Source organism: Clavelina lepadiformis, chromosome 8 (assembly GCF_947623445.1).
Source record: "Clavelina lepadiformis chromosome 8, kaClaLepa1.1, whole genome shotgun sequence".
Classification (NCBI taxonomy): Eukaryota; Metazoa; Chordata; class Ascidiacea; order Aplousobranchia; family Clavelinidae; genus Clavelina; species Clavelina lepadiformis.
Genome location: NC_135247.1, coordinates 2,325,824 through 2,344,685, shown reverse-complemented (window position 1 = coordinate 2,344,685; position 18,862 = coordinate 2,325,824). Strand labels below are relative to the sequence as shown.

At 37.8% G+C, this 18,862-nt stretch overlaps 4 protein-coding genes across 4 annotated transcripts; all 4 read left to right on the top strand.

Annotated features, from left to right (window-relative positions):
• Positions 1–558: 558 nt before the first annotated feature.
• Positions 559–3,645, top strand: LOC143469272 (alpha-(1,3)-fucosyltransferase 4-like). The gene is made up of 7 exons (XM_076966913.1): positions 559–952; positions 1,423–1,545; positions 1,643–1,780; positions 1,943–2,110; positions 2,180–2,362; positions 2,420–2,596; positions 2,745–3,645. Exons 1-7 carry the CDS (start codon positions 756–758, stop codon positions 3,340–3,342), a joined length of 1,584 nt encoding a protein of 527 aa, XP_076823028.1. The 5' UTR covers positions 559–755; the 3' UTR covers positions 3,343–3,645.
• Positions 3,646–5,143: 1,498 nt separating this feature from the next.
• LOC143469277 (alpha-(1,3)-fucosyltransferase 4-like) lies at positions 5,144–8,209 on the top strand. Its single transcript, XM_076966916.1, has 7 exons — positions 5,144–5,517; positions 5,988–6,110; positions 6,208–6,345; positions 6,508–6,675; positions 6,745–6,927; positions 6,985–7,161; positions 7,310–8,209. The coding sequence occupies exons 1-7, from the start codon at positions 5,321–5,323 to the stop codon at positions 7,905–7,907; spliced, it is 1,584 nt and encodes a 527-aa protein (XP_076823031.1). The 5' UTR covers positions 5,144–5,320; the 3' UTR covers positions 7,908–8,209.
• A 1,499-nt stretch (positions 8,210–9,708) lies between these two features.
• Positions 9,709–12,774, top strand: LOC143469278 (alpha-(1,3)-fucosyltransferase 4-like). Its single transcript, XM_076966918.1, has 7 exons — positions 9,709–10,082; positions 10,553–10,675; positions 10,773–10,910; positions 11,073–11,240; positions 11,310–11,492; positions 11,550–11,726; positions 11,875–12,774. Exons 1-7 carry the CDS (start codon positions 9,886–9,888, stop codon positions 12,470–12,472), a joined length of 1,584 nt encoding a protein of 527 aa, XP_076823033.1. The 5' UTR covers positions 9,709–9,885; the 3' UTR covers positions 12,473–12,774.
• A 1,499-nt stretch (positions 12,775–14,273) lies between these two features.
• Positions 14,274–17,339, top strand: LOC143469276 (alpha-(1,3)-fucosyltransferase 4-like). Its single transcript, XM_076966915.1, has 7 exons — positions 14,274–14,647; positions 15,118–15,240; positions 15,338–15,475; positions 15,638–15,805; positions 15,875–16,057; positions 16,115–16,291; positions 16,440–17,339. Exons 1-7 carry the CDS (start codon positions 14,451–14,453, stop codon positions 17,035–17,037), a joined length of 1,584 nt encoding a protein of 527 aa, XP_076823030.1. The 5' UTR covers positions 14,274–14,450; the 3' UTR covers positions 17,038–17,339.
• The last annotated feature ends 1,523 nt before the right edge of the window (positions 17,340–18,862 follow it).

Below are 18,862 nucleotides of genomic sequence, written 5' to 3'. Positions count from 1 at the left end.
TTGGCAAACTGTCTGCACAACAAGAGTTTACGACAATAAGATCATAATGTGCTTAACTGGAGCTTAAGTAGGCTACGATTCATTAAGTAACGATATAAGTACAGTTTTGTCCAGGCATGCTGTTCAATGTACCAAATAACAACGTTAATCTAACATATTCCCTGGGTCGTTAAGTTTTGTAATGTTTTATAAAGCAACTGTTTGGAGCCGTAAAACCTTTATACCCAGAAAAACTTTGTGTCTATAAAAGTGCCTAAAGAAGAAGTTCTGAGCTTCATTAGACAATACACCACCTTAACAGCAAGGTGAGCCTATAGCAGGGATCGTTGCTGTGTTCTGCGTAAACTAGCAAGACCTTGTATTTTTCCCCTTTTCAAGGGCTGCTGATGTTACGAGTTGCGTTTCTAGCGATTGATTAGAGAGTTTTACGACATCAGCTCATTGCAGAAGGAAACGTGACAAAGCGTGAGCTGAAATAAAAAGTAGACCTATCAGGTTTAGCCTAGAGTGTTTTTCTGATTAAGTTTTGTTGGATTTAGCGCCCGGCTAAATACCCGCTTAAAAACCAGTGTAGCAGTTGCAGTACCATCAGCAAAAAATCGATATTACTTGGTTTACCGGCAGTTACTTTTCTTTCCGTAGTTTGTTTCACTGTTTTTGCTCATTGGTAACATGGCGGTATGATTCTGCTTTGACATATTCCAGCGTTCATCCTGACACCTTGACTGAAAACGCAAATTTGTAGCAAAAATATCATGCGGAAATTAATGCGGTGGGGTTTACTGACGGCGATTTGTGAAATAATAGTTTATTTAACGTTGTCTGTCTCGTATTTAAAACATGGTGGTCGTGGTAGTTTATTCGCCGTTCAAGATCAAATAGAAGACCAACAACTACAGCGTGCAAGTCTGTCAGATGAAAACGTCCTATCGCAAGCTCCTGGAAACCAAAGGTACGCAAGGATAATTAAATAAAAAGCAGGAGACCGGATAGAGCACTGCTCGATCAATTCTAATGATTAACAACAAAAATGTAAATTTAAGTTTCCCATTTCAATACGACTAACTTACTAGCCTGTTGTCTTGTAAATGTTTAACAACACGTTGGTGTAGAAACAAACAAATAGTTTTAAGTAACAAGTTGTTGCTATTAACACTACTACTACTACTACTACGTTCTACTATATTATTACTCTGAAGAGAGAAGAGATCTTGCCACGCCAAACTTGGCCAAAGGTGTTTTTCCTCCAAATAAATGCGTCATAAGACTTTCTACATTATTTGTGCTATTAGCAACTATGCTTGGTAAAATGAACTTCGCTCCTACCCAAATTTAACTTATTTAATTGCGCTGTTTGCTTTCAGTCTCTGGCAATTAACAAATAACATTTAAATGTCAGGTTAAAATAATTACTTTTATTAGACACCAAGATTCTGAAGAGAAAATGATCCTGTTCTGGTTTGTGCCGTACGGAAGCGACCGAACTGTACCATTGGAATATCTGCATGAAATTAACAACGTGACTGTAAACAATAACGACAAAGAGTAAGTTTGCATTTTTTTTGTTCTGTACCGTGTGGTGCTTAAATGCAACTTTGTCAAGTTTGGTTTTCGTCAATATTTAATCGTAGAAGCTTTCCAGGATATTCGTCGATTCAAAGATCTGCGGAAATTGCCGACTGGCGTTTGACAGAAAATTGATTAGTAAAAGTGATGCTGTCGTCTTTTATGCCCATGATGTCAAGAGGCGGCCACAAGATCTTCCACAAAACTCACTCAGGTTAAAGAAAATCTATTTCATACACTGTTTTGTTAGCACTATACATATGCCAGACAGGCCTACATAGTGTGGTGTACTCATCTTCTGTGGCGTTGCAATCAACTATTATCATTGCCATTATAAGGCATGCTACACAACAGGTGGTTTCCTTTAATAACGTAGACAGAAAAAGCAACTCTACATCTGGTGGGTGCAGGAAAGCACTGCGGGAGTTCCCTTTCGAACTAAAGCTGTTCCAGATTTCTTCTTCAACTTGACAATGAGCGTCCGAAGATCATCCGGAGTGCATTCTCCGTATTCAACTTTACCTTGGATTCTGAAGATGTTGTGGTACAAACAGAAATAGAAATAAAACATTTGCATTCATGTCTGTCTAAGCAATAATTTTTTTATACACAGGAACAAGAAACATGGCCGCGATATCATGCACTTTATAGCGAAAGAGAAAGACGTGACACTGACTGACCCAGAAAGCCTGAATAAAGCCATCCACTCAGTTCCTGTAAACTCGTTTGGTGCTGCCAATACTGAACTTCACCAAATGAACGCCGAGCTTAAGACGTTGCTTAACTATAAAAAAGGGTAAAATAACTTCTAAGAAAAAAAGCATTTTGCTTGTTAATAAGATTTCGACGACAGGTTAGTCGCATGGATAGTTGGAAATTGTGGAAACATTCCATCTTCGTATTTGCGTTTTGAATACGCTGATCTCCTCCGAAAATATGGTTTAAAAATCGATCAGTTTGGTGGATGTTCAGGGGTACCATTTCCAGTAGCAAGCAGATGGGACCCTTCATTTAATGAAGTTTTAAGCACGTGAGTTATTGTAGCTATAGCCAAGGTGGTCCCTGGTGTGATGTTAAGTTGCCGATTTGTATAATGACTTCATTTAGGTCTTTATTTCTTTTATGGAAGTGATATTTTAATTTATTTTACATTTTTACTCAAAGTTTTATTTGTGTAGATACAAGTTTTATCTTGTTTTCGAAAACGCATATCATTGTAATGGATACATGACAGAGAAACTTTGGTACAACGCTTTATACAGCGGAGCCGTTCCAATCTTATTTGGTCCGCACAAAGACGACGTCAGTGCTGTCTTGCCACCGAAATCTTATATTCACGCAGAAGATTTCAAAACTCCGGCAGATTTGGTGAAATATATTTATTACCTGGATAAAAACGTCACAGCATACGCCGAGTATTTAGAATGGAGAACTTGGGTCAAATTTCTGGACCAAAATGGCGAACTTTTATCAAATGTGGAATCGGATGAAAATTTCGAACAATTAAGCAAAGAACAGCGCAAAACAATCTTGAAATATTTGAATCCAACTCCAAGTGGATTTTGTGGTTTGTGCCGAAAACTGCATGACCGGCACAACAGCGACATCTATACGATTAAGTCGGTAAATGACTGGTGGGAAGGCACAGTCAGAAGAGAATGTATGGACATACACCTTGCTCGAAAGCAACTTGCTTCAAAAAAAACCATTTACTTATTTTTACTCATCTTAGTTTTTTCTCAGTTTTTGTTCGGTTGTTTGCATATGACATCATGAGGTGCATTGACAGCGGTTTAACGTCTGTGAATATGGATCATTTCATTGGCTGTACACTAACATATATACATTATCTTCAAGACTTCCCTGTAGTCAAAGATGGTTCTGTTTGTTCCAAAAAGCAAAGACAAATATATGACTAAGGAATGCGAAAGTTTCACACAGCTACATATTTTGATATTTCGTAAAATAACACATAAACAAGCAAGATCAAGCTTCCAAAAGTTAATAGAAATAAACAAATGTTAACATTTGAGGTTCTACCTTATTCAACTATTGCTTTTATACCGTAATAATACCTATTAGTGGGCCTACTGTACAATTCATGTTTATTTGCATTTCGGTATACAGGACTTGACTGACAGTATTTCAATCAAGTAACGATTTGACAAAAGAGCCACGTACCGGCGGACTTTTGTAGTAAACACGGTTACTTTTTATAAAGACGTTTGCATTCAGGTGGGTCTATTTTTGACAGTGGGCATAAAGCTGCAGCCCCATCATGCAGCCCCGTACGCCTTAATCCGCTACTGTACTTAGTACGTAGACTATACAGTTCGACAAGTTCGTACTTATACGTTATGATATGACGTAAATGTTAGTACTCTTTATATCATCTACTAGCTTAGCTAGAATTGTGAAGGAAATTGCTAGGAATTCAGCTGAACACCGGAAATAGTGTAGGTTTCATGAGAACGACACCGTTAATTCCGTAAATGCAGATGGCATTAAACTAATGCGCGTTAAGAATGGTGGAGCCTTTATCCAGCAAATGATATGCTGATATGATAAGTCAAACTTAATTTAACGTTGTACCAATTTCGTGAATGTTTTGGTAGCTTCTTGTTTCCGAGCATTGTTGCAGTTACGCAATTTACCTTTTTCTATTGTACACTGCACCGCAAAAAGAATGGCAAGTAGATATATACTTGACTACGTAGGTCATGATTTCAATTCTATAATGCAGTGTTCGAAGTAGTGATGAGATTTGTGCAGCGTGTGTAAACTGTATAATAACTGATGGAGCAAAATACAAATAGTCAAGAGGATGATTCGATATTAACGAACTCGAAGGAGAAAAAGCGACAGACGTGGAGTAGACCGTGGGATTTTTACATGTCAAGCGTTGGTGTCAGTATTGGCCTTGGAAATATTTGGAGGTTCCCTTATATGTGTTTTAAGTATGGAGGAGGTAAGAAATATGCAAATGAAACTATTGTTGTTTGGCAAACTGTCTGCACAACAAGAGTTTACGACAATAAGATCATAATGTGCTTAACTGGAGCTTAAGTAGGCTACGATTCATTAAGTAACGATATAAGTACAGTTTTGTCCAGGCATGCTGTTCAATGTACCAAATAACAACGTTAATCTAACATATTCCCTGGGTCGTTAAGTTTTGTAATGTTTTATAAAGCAACTGTTTGGAGCCGTAAAACCTTTATACCCAGAAAAACTTTGTGTCTATAAAAGTGCCTAAAGAAGAAGTTCTGAGCTTCATTAGACAATACACCACCTTAACAGCAAGGTGAGCCTATAGCAGGGATCGTTGCTGTGTTCTGCGTAAACTAGCAAGACCTTGTATTTTTCCCCTTTTCAAGGGCTGCTGATGTTACGAGTTGCGTTTCTAGCGATTGATTAGAGAGTTTTACGACATCAGCTCATTGCAGAAGGAAACGTGACAAAGCGTGAGCTGAAATAAAAAGTAGACCTATCAGGTTTAGCCTAGAGTGTTTTTCTGATTAAGTTTTGTTGGATTTAGCGCCCGGCTAAATACCCGCTTAAAAACCAGTGTAGCAGTTGCAGTACCATCAGCAAAAAATCGATATTACTTGGTTTACCGGCAGTTACTTTTCTTTCCGTAGTTTGTTTCACTGTTTTTGCTCATTGGTAACATGGCGGTATGATTCTGCTTTGACATATTCCAGCGTTCATCCTGACACCTTGACTGAAAACGCAAATTTGTAGCAAAAATATCATGCGGAAATTAATGCGGTGGGGTTTACTGACGGCGATTTGTGAAATAATAGTTTATTTAACGTTGTCTGTCTCGTATTTAAAACATGGTGGTCGTGGTAGTTTATTCGCCGTTCAAGATCAAATAGAAGACCAACAACTACAGCGTGCAAGTCTGTCAGATGAAAACGTCCTATCGCAAGCTCCTGGAAACCAAAGGTACGCAAGGATAATTAAATAAAAAGCAGGAGACCGGATAGAGCACTGCTCGATCAATTCTAATGATTAACAACAAAAATGTAAATTTAAGTTTCCCATTTCAATACGACTAACTTACTAGCCTGTTGTCTTGTAAATGTTTAACAACACGTTGGTGTAGAAACAAACAAATAGTTTTAAGTAACAAGTTGTTGCTATTAACACTACTACTACTACTACTACGTTCTACTATATTATTACTCTGAAGAGAGAAGAGATCTTGCCACGCCAAACTTGGCCAAAGGTGTTTTTCCTCCAAATAAATGCGTCATAAGACTTTCTACATTATTTGTGCTATTAGCAACTATGCTTGGTAAAATGAACTTCGCTCCTACCCAAATTTAACTTATTTAATTGCGCTGTTTGCTTTCAGTCTCTGGCAATTAACAAATAACATTTAAATGTCAGGTTAAAATAATTACTTTTATTAGACACCAAGATTCTGAAGAGAAAATGATCCTGTTCTGGTTTGTGCCGTACGGAAGCGACCGAACTGTACCATTGGAATATCTGCATGAAATTAACAACGTGACTGTAAACAATAACGACAAAGAGTAAGTTTGCATTTTTTTTGTTCTGTACCGTGTGGTGCTTAAATGCAACTTTGTCAAGTTTGGTTTTCGTCAATATTTAATCGTAGAAGCTTTCCAGGATATTCGTCGATTCAAAGATCTGCGGAAATTGCCGACTGGCGTTTGACAGAAAATTGATTAGTAAAAGTGATGCTGTCGTCTTTTATGCCCATGATGTCAAGAGGCGGCCACAAGATCTTCCACAAAACTCACTCAGGTTAAAGAAAATCTATTTCATACACTGTTTTGTTAGCACTATACATATGCCAGACAGGCCTACATAGTGTGGTGTACTCATCTTCTGTGGCGTTGCAATCAACTATTATCATTGCCATTATAAGGCATGCTACACAACAGGTGGTTTCCTTTAATAACGTAGACAGAAAAAGCAACTCTACATCTGGTGGGTGCAGGAAAGCACTGCGGGAGTTCCCTTTCGAACTAAAGCTGTTCCAGATTTCTTCTTCAACTTGACAATGAGCGTCCGAAGATCATCCGGAGTGCATTCTCCGTATTCAACTTTACCTTGGATTCTGAAGATGTTGTGGTACAAACAGAAATAGAAATAAAACATTTGCATTCATGTCTGTCTAAGCAATAATTTTTTTATACACAGGAACAAGAAACATGGCCGCGATATCATGCACTTTATAGCGAAAGAGAAAGACGTGACACTGACTGACCCAGAAAGCCTGAATAAAGCCATCCACTCAGTTCCTGTAAACTCGTTTGGTGCTGCCAATACTGAACTTCACCAAATGAACGCCGAGCTTAAGACGTTGCTTAACTATAAAAAAGGGTAAAATAACTTCTAAGAAAAAAAGCATTTTGCTTGTTAATAAGATTTCGACGACAGGTTAGTCGCATGGATAGTTGGAAATTGTGGAAACATTCCATCTTCGTATTTGCGTTTTGAATACGCTGATCTCCTCCGAAAATATGGTTTAAAAATCGATCAGTTTGGTGGATGTTCAGGGGTACCATTTCCAGTAGCAAGCAGATGGGACCCTTCATTTAATGAAGTTTTAAGCACGTGAGTTATTGTAGCTATAGCCAAGGTGGTCCCTGGTGTGATGTTAAGTTGCCGATTTGTATAATGACTTCATTTAGGTCTTTATTTCTTTTATGGAAGTGATATTTTAATTTATTTTACATTTTTACTCAAAGTTTTATTTGTGTAGATACAAGTTTTATCTTGTTTTCGAAAACGCATATCATTGTAATGGATACATGACAGAGAAACTTTGGTACAACGCTTTATACAGCGGAGCCGTTCCAATCTTATTTGGTCCGCACAAAGACGACGTCAGTGCTGTCTTGCCACCGAAATCTTATATTCACGCAGAAGATTTCAAAACTCCGGCAGATTTGGTGAAATATATTTATTACCTGGATAAAAACGTCACAGCATACGCCGAGTATTTAGAATGGAGAACTTGGGTCAAATTTCTGGACCAAAATGGCGAACTTTTATCAAATGTGGAATCGGATGAAAATTTCGAACAATTAAGCAAAGAACAGCGCAAAACAATCTTGAAATATTTGAATCCAACTCCAAGTGGATTTTGTGGTTTGTGCCGAAAACTGCATGACCGGCACAACAGCGACATCTATACGATTAAGTCGGTAAATGACTGGTGGGAAGGCACAGTCAGAAGAGAATGTATGGACATACACCTTGCTCGAAAGCAACTTGCTTCAAAAAAAACCATTTACTTATTTTTACTCATCTTAGTTTTTTCTCAGTTTTTGTTCGGTTGTTTGCATATGACATCATGAGGTGCATTGACAGCGGTTTAACGTCTGTGAATATGGATCATTTCATTGGCTGTACACTAACATATATACATTATCTTCAAGACTTCCCTGTAGTCAAAGATGGTTCTGTTTGTTCCAAAAAGCAAAGACAAATATATGACTAAGGAATGCGAAAGTTTCACACAGCTACATATTTTGATATTTCGTAAAATAACACATAAACAAGCAAGATCAAGCTTCCAAAAGTTAATAGAAATAAACAAATGTTAACATTTGAGGTTCTACCTTATTCAACTATTGCTTTTATACCGTAATAATACCTATTAGTGGGCCTACTGTACAATTCATGTTTATTTGCATTTCGGTATACAGGACTTGACTGACAGTATTTCAATCAAGTAACGATTTGACAAAAGAGCCACGTACCGGCGGACTTTTGTAGTAAACACGGTTACTTTTTATAAAGACGTTTGCATTCAGGTGGGTCTATTTTTGACAGTGGGCATAAAGCTGCAGCCCCATCATGCAGCCCCGTACGCCTTAATCCGCTACTGTACTTAGTACGTAGACTATACAGTTCGACAAGTTCGTACTTATACGTTATGATATGACGTAAATGTTAGTACTCTTTATATCATCTACTAGCTTAGCTAGAATTGTGAAGGAAATTGCTAGGAATTCAGCTGAACACCGGAAATAGTGTAGGTTTCATGAGAACGACACCGTTAATTCCGTAAATGCAGATGGCATTAAACTAATGCGCGTTAAGAATGGTGGAGCCTTTATCCAGCAAATGATATGCTGATATGATAAGTCAAACTTAATTTAACGTTGTACCAATTTCGTGAATGTTTTGGTAGCTTCTTGTTTCCGAGCATTGTTGCAGTTACGCAATTTACCTTTTTCTATTGTACACTGCACCGCAAAAAGAGTGGCAAGTAGATATATACTTGACAACGTAGGTCATGATTTCAATTCTATAATGCAGTGTTCGAAGTAGTGATGAGATTTGTGCAGCGTGTGTAAACTGTATAATAACTGATGGAGCAAAATACAAATAGTCAAGAGGATGATTCGATATTAACGAACTCGAAGGAGAAAAAGCGACAGACGTGGAGTAGACCGTGGGATTTTTACATGTCAAGCGTTGGTGTCAGTATTGGCCTTGGAAATATTTGGAGGTTCCCTTATATGTGTTTTAAGTATGGAGGAGGTAAGAAATATGCAAATGAAACTATTGTTGTTTGGCAAACTGTCTGCACAACAAGAGTTTACGACAATAAGATCATAATGTGCTTAACTGGAGCTTAAGTAGGCTACGATTCATTAAGTAACGATATAAGTACAGTTTTGTCCGGGCATGCTGTTCAATGTACCAAATAACAACGTTAATCTAACATATTCCCTGGGTCGTTAAGTTTTGTAATGTTTTATAAAGCAACTGTTTGGAGCCGTAAAACCTTTATACCCAGAAAAACTTTGTGTCTATAAAAGTGCCTAAAGAAGAAGTTCTGAGCTTCATTAGACAATACACCACCTTAACAGCAAGGTGAGCCTATAGCAGGGATCGTTGCTGTGTTCTGCGTAAACTAGCAAGACCTTGTATTTTTCCCCTTTTCAAGGGCTGCTGATGTTACGAGTTGCGTTTCTAGCGATTGATTAGAGAGTTTTACGACATCAGCTCATTGCAGAAGGAAACGTGACAAAGCGTGAGCTGAAATAAAAAGTAGACCTATCAGGTTTAGCCTAGAGTGTTTTTCTGATTAAGTTTTGTTGGATTTAGCGCCCGGCTAAATACCCGCTTAAAAACCAGTGTAGCAGTTGCAGTACCATCAGCAAAAAATCGATATTACTTGGTTTACCGGCAGTTACTTTTCTTTCCGTAGTTTGTTTCACTGTTTTTGCTCATTGGTAACATGGCGGTATGATTCTGCTTTGACATATTCCAGCGTTCATCCTGACACCTTGACTGAAAACGCAAATTTGTAGCAAAAATATCATGCGGAAATTAATGCGGTGGGGTTTACTGACGGCGATTTGTGAAATAATAGTTTATTTAACGTTGTCTGTCTCGTATTTAAAACATGGTGGTCGTGGTAGTTTATTCGCCGTTCAAGATCAAATAGAAGACCAACAACTACAGCGTGCAAGTCTGTCAGATGAAAACGTCCTATCGCAAGCTCCTGGAAACCAAAGGTACGCAAGGATAATTAAATAAAAAGCAGGAGACCGGATAGAGCACTGCTCGATCAATTCTAATGATTAACAACAAAAATGTAAATTTAAGTTTCCCATTTCAATACGACTAACTTACTAGCCTGTTGTCTTGTAAATGTTTAACAACACGTTGGTGTAGAAACAAACAAATAGTTTTAAGTAACAAGTTGTTGCTATTAACACTACTACTACTACTACTACGTTCTACTATATTATTACTCTGAAGAGAGAAGAGATCTTGCCACGCCAAACTTGGCCAAAGGTGTTTTTCCTCCAAATAAATGCGTCATAAGACTTTCTACATTATTTGTGCTATTAGCAACTATGCTTGGTAAAATGAACTTCGCTCCTACCCAAATTTAACTTATTTAATTGCGCTGTTTGCTTTCAGTCTCTGGCAATTAACAAATAACATTTAAATGTCAGGTTAAAATAATTACTTTTATTAGACACCAAGATTCTGAAGAGAAAATGATCCTGTTCTGGTTTGTGCCGTACGGAAGCGACCGAACTGTACCATTGGAATATCTGCATGAAATTAACAACGTGACTGTAAACAATAACGACAAAGAGTAAGTTTGCATTTTTTTTGTTCTGTACCGTGTGGTGCTTAAATGCAACTTTGTCAAGTTTGGTTTTCGTCAATATTTAATCGTAGAAGCTTTCCAGGATATTCGTCGATTCAAAGATCTGCGGAAATTGCCGACTGGCGTTTGACAGAAAATTGATTAGTAAAAGTGATGCTGTCGTCTTTTATGCCCATGATGTCAAGAGGCGGCCACAAGATCTTCCACAAAACTCACTCAGGTTAAAGAAAATCTATTTCATACACTGTTTTGTTAGCACTATACATATGCCAGACAGGCCTACATAGTGTGGTGTACTCATCTTCTGTGGCGTTGCAATCAACTATTATCATTGCCATTATAAGGCATGCTACACAACAGGTGGTTTCCTTTAATAACGTAGACAGAAAAAGCAACTCTACATCTGGTGGGTGCAGGAAAGCACTGCGGGAGTTCCCTTTCGAACTAAAGCTGTTCCAGATTTCTTCTTCAACTTGACAATGAGCGTCCGAAGATCATCCGGAGTGCATTCTCCGTATTCAACTTTACCTTGGATTCTGAAGATGTTGTGGTACAAACAGAAATAGAAATAAAACATTTGCATTCATGTCTGTCTAAGCAATAATTTTTTTATACACAGGAACAAGAAACATGGCCGCGATATCATGCACTTTATAGCGAAAGAGAAAGACGTGACACTGACTGACCCAGAAAGCCTGAATAAAGCCATCCACTCAGTTCCTGTAAACTCGTTTGGTGCTGCCAATACTGAACTTCACCAAATGAACGCCGAGCTTAAGACGTTGCTTAACTATAAAAAAGGGTAAAATAACTTCTAAGAAAAAAAGCATTTTGCTTGTTAATAAGATTTCGACGACAGGTTAGTCGCATGGATAGTTGGAAATTGTGGAAACATTCCATCTTCGTATTTGCGTTTTGAATACGCTGATCTCCTCCGAAAATATGGTTTAAAAATCGATCAGTTTGGTGGATGTTCAGGGGTACCATTTCCAGTAGCAAGCAGATGGGACCCTTCATTTAATGAAGTTTTAAGCACGTGAGTTATTGTAGCTATAGCCAAGGTGGTCCCTGGTGTGATGTTAAGTTGCCGATTTGTATAATGACTTCATTTAGGTCTTTATTTCTTTTATGGAAGTGATATTTTAATTTATTTTACATTTTTACTCAAAGTTTTATTTGTGTAGATACAAGTTTTATCTTGTTTTCGAAAACGCATATCATTGTAATGGATACATGACAGAGAAACTTTGGTACAACGCTTTATACAGCGGAGCCGTTCCAATCTTATTTGGTCCGCACAAAGACGACGTCAGTGCTGTCTTGCCACCGAAATCTTATATTCACGCAGAAGATTTCAAAACTCCGGCAGATTTGGTGAAATATATTTATTACCTGGATAAAAACGTCACAGCATACGCCGAGTATTTAGAATGGAGAACTTGGGTCAAATTTCTGGACCAAAATGGCGAACTTTTATCAAATGTGGAATCGGATGAAAATTTCGAACAATTAAGCAAAGAACAGCGCAAAACAATCTTGAAATATTTGAATCCAACTCCAAGTGGATTTTGTGGTTTGTGCCGAAAACTGCATGACCGGCACAACAGCGACATCTATACGATTAAGTCGGTAAATGACTGGTGGGAAGGCACAGTCAGAAGAGAATGTATGGACATACACCTTGCTCGAAAGCAACTTGCTTCAAAAAAAACCATTTACTTATTTTTACTCATCTTAGTTTTTTCTCAGTTTTTGTTCGGTTGTTTGCATATGACATCATGAGGTGCATTGACAGCGGTTTAACGTCTGTGAATATGGATCATTTCATTGGCTGTACACTAACATATATACATTATCTTCAAGACTTCCCTGTAGTCAAAGATGGTTCTGTTTGTTCCAAAAAGCAAAGACAAATATATGACTAAGGAATGCGAAAGTTTCACACAGCTACATATTTTGATATTTCGTAAAATAACACATAAACAAGCAAGATCAAGCTTCCAAAAGTTAATAGAAATAAACAAATGTTAACATTTGAGGTTCTACCTTATTCAACTATTGCTTTTATACCGTAATAATACCTATTAGTGGGCCTACTGTACAATTCATGTTTATTTGCATTTCGGTATACAGGACTTGACTGACAGTATTTCAATCAAGTAACGATTTGACAAAAGAGCCACGTACCGGCGGACTTTTGTAGTAAACACGGTTACTTTTTATAAAGACGTTTGCATTCAGGTGGGTCTATTTTTGACAGTGGGCATAAAGCTGCAGCCCCATCATGCAGCCCCGTACGCCTTAATCCGCTACTGTACTTAGTACGTAGACTATACAGTTCGACAAGTTCGTACTTATACGTTATGATATGACGTAAATGTTAGTACTCTTTATATCATCTACTAGCTTAGCTAGAATTGTGAAGGAAATTGCTAGGAATTCAGCTGAACACCGGAAATAGTGTAGGTTTCATGAGAACGACACCGTTAATTCCGTAAATGCAGATGGCATTAAACTAATGCGCGTTAAGAATGGTGGAGCCTTTATCCAGCAAATGATATGCTGATATGATAAGTCAAACTTAATTTAACGTTGTACCAATTTCGTGAATGTTTTGGTAGCTTCTTGTTTCCGAGCATTGTTGCAGTTACGCAATTTACCTTTTTCTATTGTACACTGCACCGCAAAAAGAGTGGCAAGTAGATATATACTTGACAACGTAGGTCATGATTTCAATTCTATAATGCAGTGTTCGAAGTAGTGATGAGATTTGTGCAGCGTGTGTAAACTGTATAATAACTGATGGAGCAAAATACAAATAGTCAAGAGGATGATTCGATATTAACGAACTCGAAGGAGAAAAAGCGACAGACGTGGAGTAGACCGTGGGATTTTTACATGTCAAGCGTTGGTGTCAGTATTGGCCTTGGAAATATTTGGAGGTTCCCTTATATGTGTTTTAAGTATGGAGGAGGTAAGAAATATGCAAATGAAACTATTGTTGTTTGGCAAACTGTCTGCACAACAAGAGTTTACGACAATAAGATCATAATGTGCTTAACTGGAGCTTAAGTAGGCTACGATTCATTAAGTAACGATATAAGTACAGTTTTGTCCAGGCATGCTGTTCAATGTACCAAATAACAACGTTAATCTAACATATTCCCTGGGTCGTTAAGTTTTGTAATGTTTTATAAAGCAACTGTTTGGAGCCGTAAAACCTTTATACCCAGAAAAACTTTGTGTCTATAAAAGTGCCTAAAGAAGAAGTTCTGAGCTTCATTAGACAATACACCACCTTAACAGCAAGGTGAGCCTATAGCAGGGATCGTTGCTGTGTTCTGCGTAAACTAGCAAGACCTTGTATTTTTCCCCTTTTCAAGGGCTGCTGATGTTACGAGTTGCGTTTCTAGCGATTGATTAGAGAGTTTTACGACATCAGCTCATTGCAGAAGGAAACGTGACAAAGCGTGAGCTGAAATAAAAAGTAGACCTATCAGGTTTAGCCTAGAGTGTTTTTCTGATTAAGTTTTGTTGGATTTAGCGCCCGGCTAAATACCCGCTTAAAAACCAGTGTAGCAGTTGCAGTACCATCAGCAAAAAATCGATATTACTTGGTTTACCGGCAGTTACTTTTCTTTCCGTAGTTTGTTTCACTGTTTTTGCTCATTGGTAACATGGCGGTATGATTCTGCTTTGACATATTCCAGCGTTCATCCTGACACCTTGACTGAAAACGCAAATTTGTAGCAAAAATATCATGCGGAAATTAATGCGGTGGGGTTTACTGACGGCGATTTGTGAAATAATAGTTTATTTAACGTTGTCTGTCTCGTATTTAAAACATGGTGGTCGTGGTAGTTTATTCGCCGTTCAAGATCAAATAGAAGACCAACAACTACAGCGTGCAAGTCTGTCAGATGAAAACGTCCTATCGCAAGCTCCTGGAAACCAAAGGTACGCAAGGATAATTAAATAAAAAGCAGGAGACCGGATAGAGCACTGCTCGATCAATTCTAATGATTAACAACAAAAATGTAAATTTAAGTTTCCCATTTCAATACGACTAACTTACTAGCCTGTTGTCTTGTAAATGTTTAACAACACGTTGGTGTAGAAACAAACAAATAGTTTTAAGTAACAAGTTGTTGCTATTAACACTACTACTACTACTACTACGTTCTACTATATTATTACTCTGAAGAGAGAAGAGATCTTGCCACGCCAAACTTGGCCAAAGGTGTTTTTCCTCCAAATAAATGCGTCATAAGACTTTCTACATTATTTGTGCTATTAGCAACTATGCTTGGTAAAATGAACTTCGCTCCTACCCAAATTTAACTTATTTAATTGCGCTGTTTGCTTTCAGTCTCTGGCAATTAACAAATAACATTTAAATGTCAGGTTAAAATAATTACTTTTATTAGACACCAAGATTCTGAAGAGAAAATGATCCTGTTCTGGTTTGTGCCGTACGGAAGCGACCGAACTGTACCATTGGAATATCTGCATGAAATTAACAACGTGACTGTAAACAATAACGACAAAGAGTAAGTTTGCATTTTTTTTGTTCTGTACCGTGTGGTGCTTAAATGCAACTTTGTCAAGTTTGGTTTTCGTCAATATTTAATCGTAGAAGCTTTCCAGGATATTCGTCGATTCAAAGATCTGCGGAAATTGCCGACTGGCGTTTGACAGAAAATTGATTAGTAAAAGTGATGCTGTCGTCTTTTATGCCCATGATGTCAAGAGGCGGCCACAAGATCTTCCACAAAACTCACTCAGGTTAAAGAAAATCTATTTCATACACTGTTTTGTTAGCACTATACATATGCCAGACAGGCCTACATAGTGTGGTGTACTCATCTTCTGTGGCGTTGCAATCAACTATTATCATTGCCATTATAAGGCATGCTACACAACAGGTGGTTTCCTTTAATAACGTAGACAGAAAAAGCAACTCTACATCTGGTGGGTGCAGGAAAGCACTGCGGGAGTTCCCTTTCGAACTAAAGCTGTTCCAGATTTCTTCTTCAACTTGACAATGAGCGTCCGAAGATCATCCGGAGTGCATTCTCCGTATTCAACTTTACCTTGGATTCTGAAGATGTTGTGGTACAAACAGAAATAGAAATAAAACATTTGCATTCATGTCTGTCTAAGCAATAATTTTTTTATACACAGGAACAAGAAACATGGCCGCGATATCATGCACTTTATAGCGAAAGAGAAAGACGTGACACTGACTGACCCAGAAAGCCTGAATAAAGCCATCCACTCAGTTCCTGTAAACTCGTTTGGTGCTGCCAATACTGAACTTCACCAAATGAACGCCGAGCTTAAGACGTTGCTTAACTATAAAAAAGGGTAAAATAACTTCTAAGAAAAAAAGCATTTTGCTTGTTAATAAGATTTCGACGACAGGTTAGTCGCATGGATAGTTGGAAATTGTGGAAACATTCCATCTTCGTATTTGCGTTTTGAATACGCTGATCTCCTCCGAAAATATGGTTTAAAAATCGATCAGTTTGGTGGATGTTCAGGGGTACCATTTCCAGTAGCAAGCAGATGGGACCCTTCATTTAATGAAGTTTTAAGCACGTGAGTTATTGTAGCTATAGCCAAGGTGGTCCCTGGTGTGATGTTAAGTTGCCGATTTGTATAATGACTTCATTTAGGTCTTTATTTCTTTTATGGAAGTGATATTTTAATTTATTTTACATTTTTACTCAAAGTTTTATTTGTGTAGATACAAGTTTTATCTTGTTTTCGAAAACGCATATCATTGTAATGGATACATGACAGAGAAACTTTGGTACAACGCTTTATACAGCGGAGCCGTTCCAATCTTATTTGGTCCGCACAAAGACGACGTCAGTGCTGTCTTGCCACCGAAATCTTATATTCACGCAGAAGATTTCAAAACTCCGGCAGATTTGGTGAAATATATTTATTACCTGGATAAAAACGTCACAGCATACGCCGAGTATTTAGAATGGAGAACTTGGGTCAAATTTCTGGACCAAAATGGCGAACTTTTATCAAATGTGGAATCGGATGAAAATTTCGAACAATTAAGCAAAGAACAGCGCAAAACAATCTTGAAATATTTGAATCCAACTCCAAGTGGATTTTGTGGTTTGTGCCGAAAACTGCATGACCGGCACAACAGCGACATCTATACGATTAAGTCGGTAAATGACTGGTGGGAAGGCACAGTCAGAAGAGAATGTATGGACATACACCTTGCTCGAAAGCAACTTGCTTCAAAAAAAACCATTTACTTATTTTTACTCATCTTAGTTTTTTCTCAGTTTTTGTTCGGTTGTTTGCATATGACATCATGAGGTGCATTGACAGCGGTTTAACGTCTGTGAATATGGATCATTTCATTGGCTGTACACTAACATATATACATTATCTTCAAGACTTCCCTGTAGTCAAAGATGGTTCTGTTTGTTCCAAAAAGCAAAGACAAATATATGACTAAGGAATGCGAAAGTTTCACACAGCTACATATTTTGATATTTCGTAAAATAACACATAAACAAGCAAGATCAAGCTTCCAAAAGTTAATAGAAATAAACAAATGTTAACATTTGAGGTTCTACCTTATTCAACTATTGCTTTTATACCGTAATAATACCTATTAGTGGGCCTACTGTACAATTCATGTTTATTTGCATTTCGGTATACAGGACTTGACTGACAGTATTTCAATCAAGTAACGATTTGACAAAAGAGCCACGTACCGGCGGACTTTTGTAGTAAACACGGTTACTTTTTATAAAGACGTTTGCATTCAGGTGGGTCTATTTTTGACAGTGGGCATAAAGCTGCAGCCCCATCATGCAGCCCCGTACGCCTTAATCCGCTACTGTACTTAGTACGTAGACTATACAGTTCGACAAGTTCGTACTTATACGTTATGATATGACGTAAATGTTAGTACTCTTTATATCATCTACTAGCTTAGCTAGAATTGTGAAGGAAATTGCTAGGAATTCAGCTGAACACCGGAAATAGTGTAGGTTTCATGAGAACGACACCGTTAATTCCGTAAATGCAGATGGCATTAAACTAATGCGCGTTAAGAATGGTGGAGCCTTTATCCAGCAAATGATATGCTGATATGATAAGTCAAACTTAATTTAACGTTGTACCAATTTCGTGAATGTTTTGGTAGCTTCTTGTTTCCGAGCATTGTTGCAGTTACGCAATTTACCTTTTTCTATTGTACACTGCACCGCAAAAAGAATGGCAAGTAGATATATACTTGACTACGTAGGTCATGATTTCAATTCTATAATGCAGTGTTCGAAGTAGTGATGAGATTTGTGCAGCGTGTGTAAACTGTATAATAACTGATGGAGCAAAATACAAATAGTCAAGAGGATGATTCGATATTAACGAACTCGAAGGAGAAAAAGCGACAGACGTGGAGTAGACCGTGGGATTTTTACATGTCAAGCGTTGGTGTCAGTATTGGCCTTGGAAATATTTGGAGGTTCCCTTATATGTGTTTTAAGTATGGAGGAGGTAAGAAATATGCAAATGAAACTATTGTTGTTTGGCAAACTGTCTGCACAACAAGAGTTTACGACAATAAGATCATAATGTGCTTAACTGGAGCTTAAGTAGGCTACGATTCATTAAGTAACGATATAAGTACAGTTTTGTCCAGGCATGCTGTTCAATGTACCAAATAACAACGTTAATCTAACATATTCCCTGGGTCGTTAAGTTTTGTAATGTTTTATAAAGCAACTGTTTGGAGCCGTAAAACCTTTATACCCAGAAAAACTTTGTGTCTATAAAAGTGCCTAAAGAAGAAGTTCTGAGCTTCATTAGACAATACACCACCTTAACAGCAAGGTGAGCCTATAGCAGGGATCGTTGCTGTGTTCTGCGTAAACTAGCAAGACCTTGTATTTTTCCCCTTTTCAAGGGCTGCTGATGTTACGAGTTGCGTTTCTAGCGATTGATTAGAGAGTTTTACGACATCAGCTCATTGCAGAAGGAAACGTGACAAAGCGTGAGCTGAAATAAAAAGTAGACCTATCAGGTTTAGCCTAGAGTGTTTTTCTGATTAAGTTTTGTTGGATTTAGCGCCCGGCTAAATACCCGCTTAAAAACCAGTGTAGCAGTTGCAGTACCATCAGCAAAAAATCG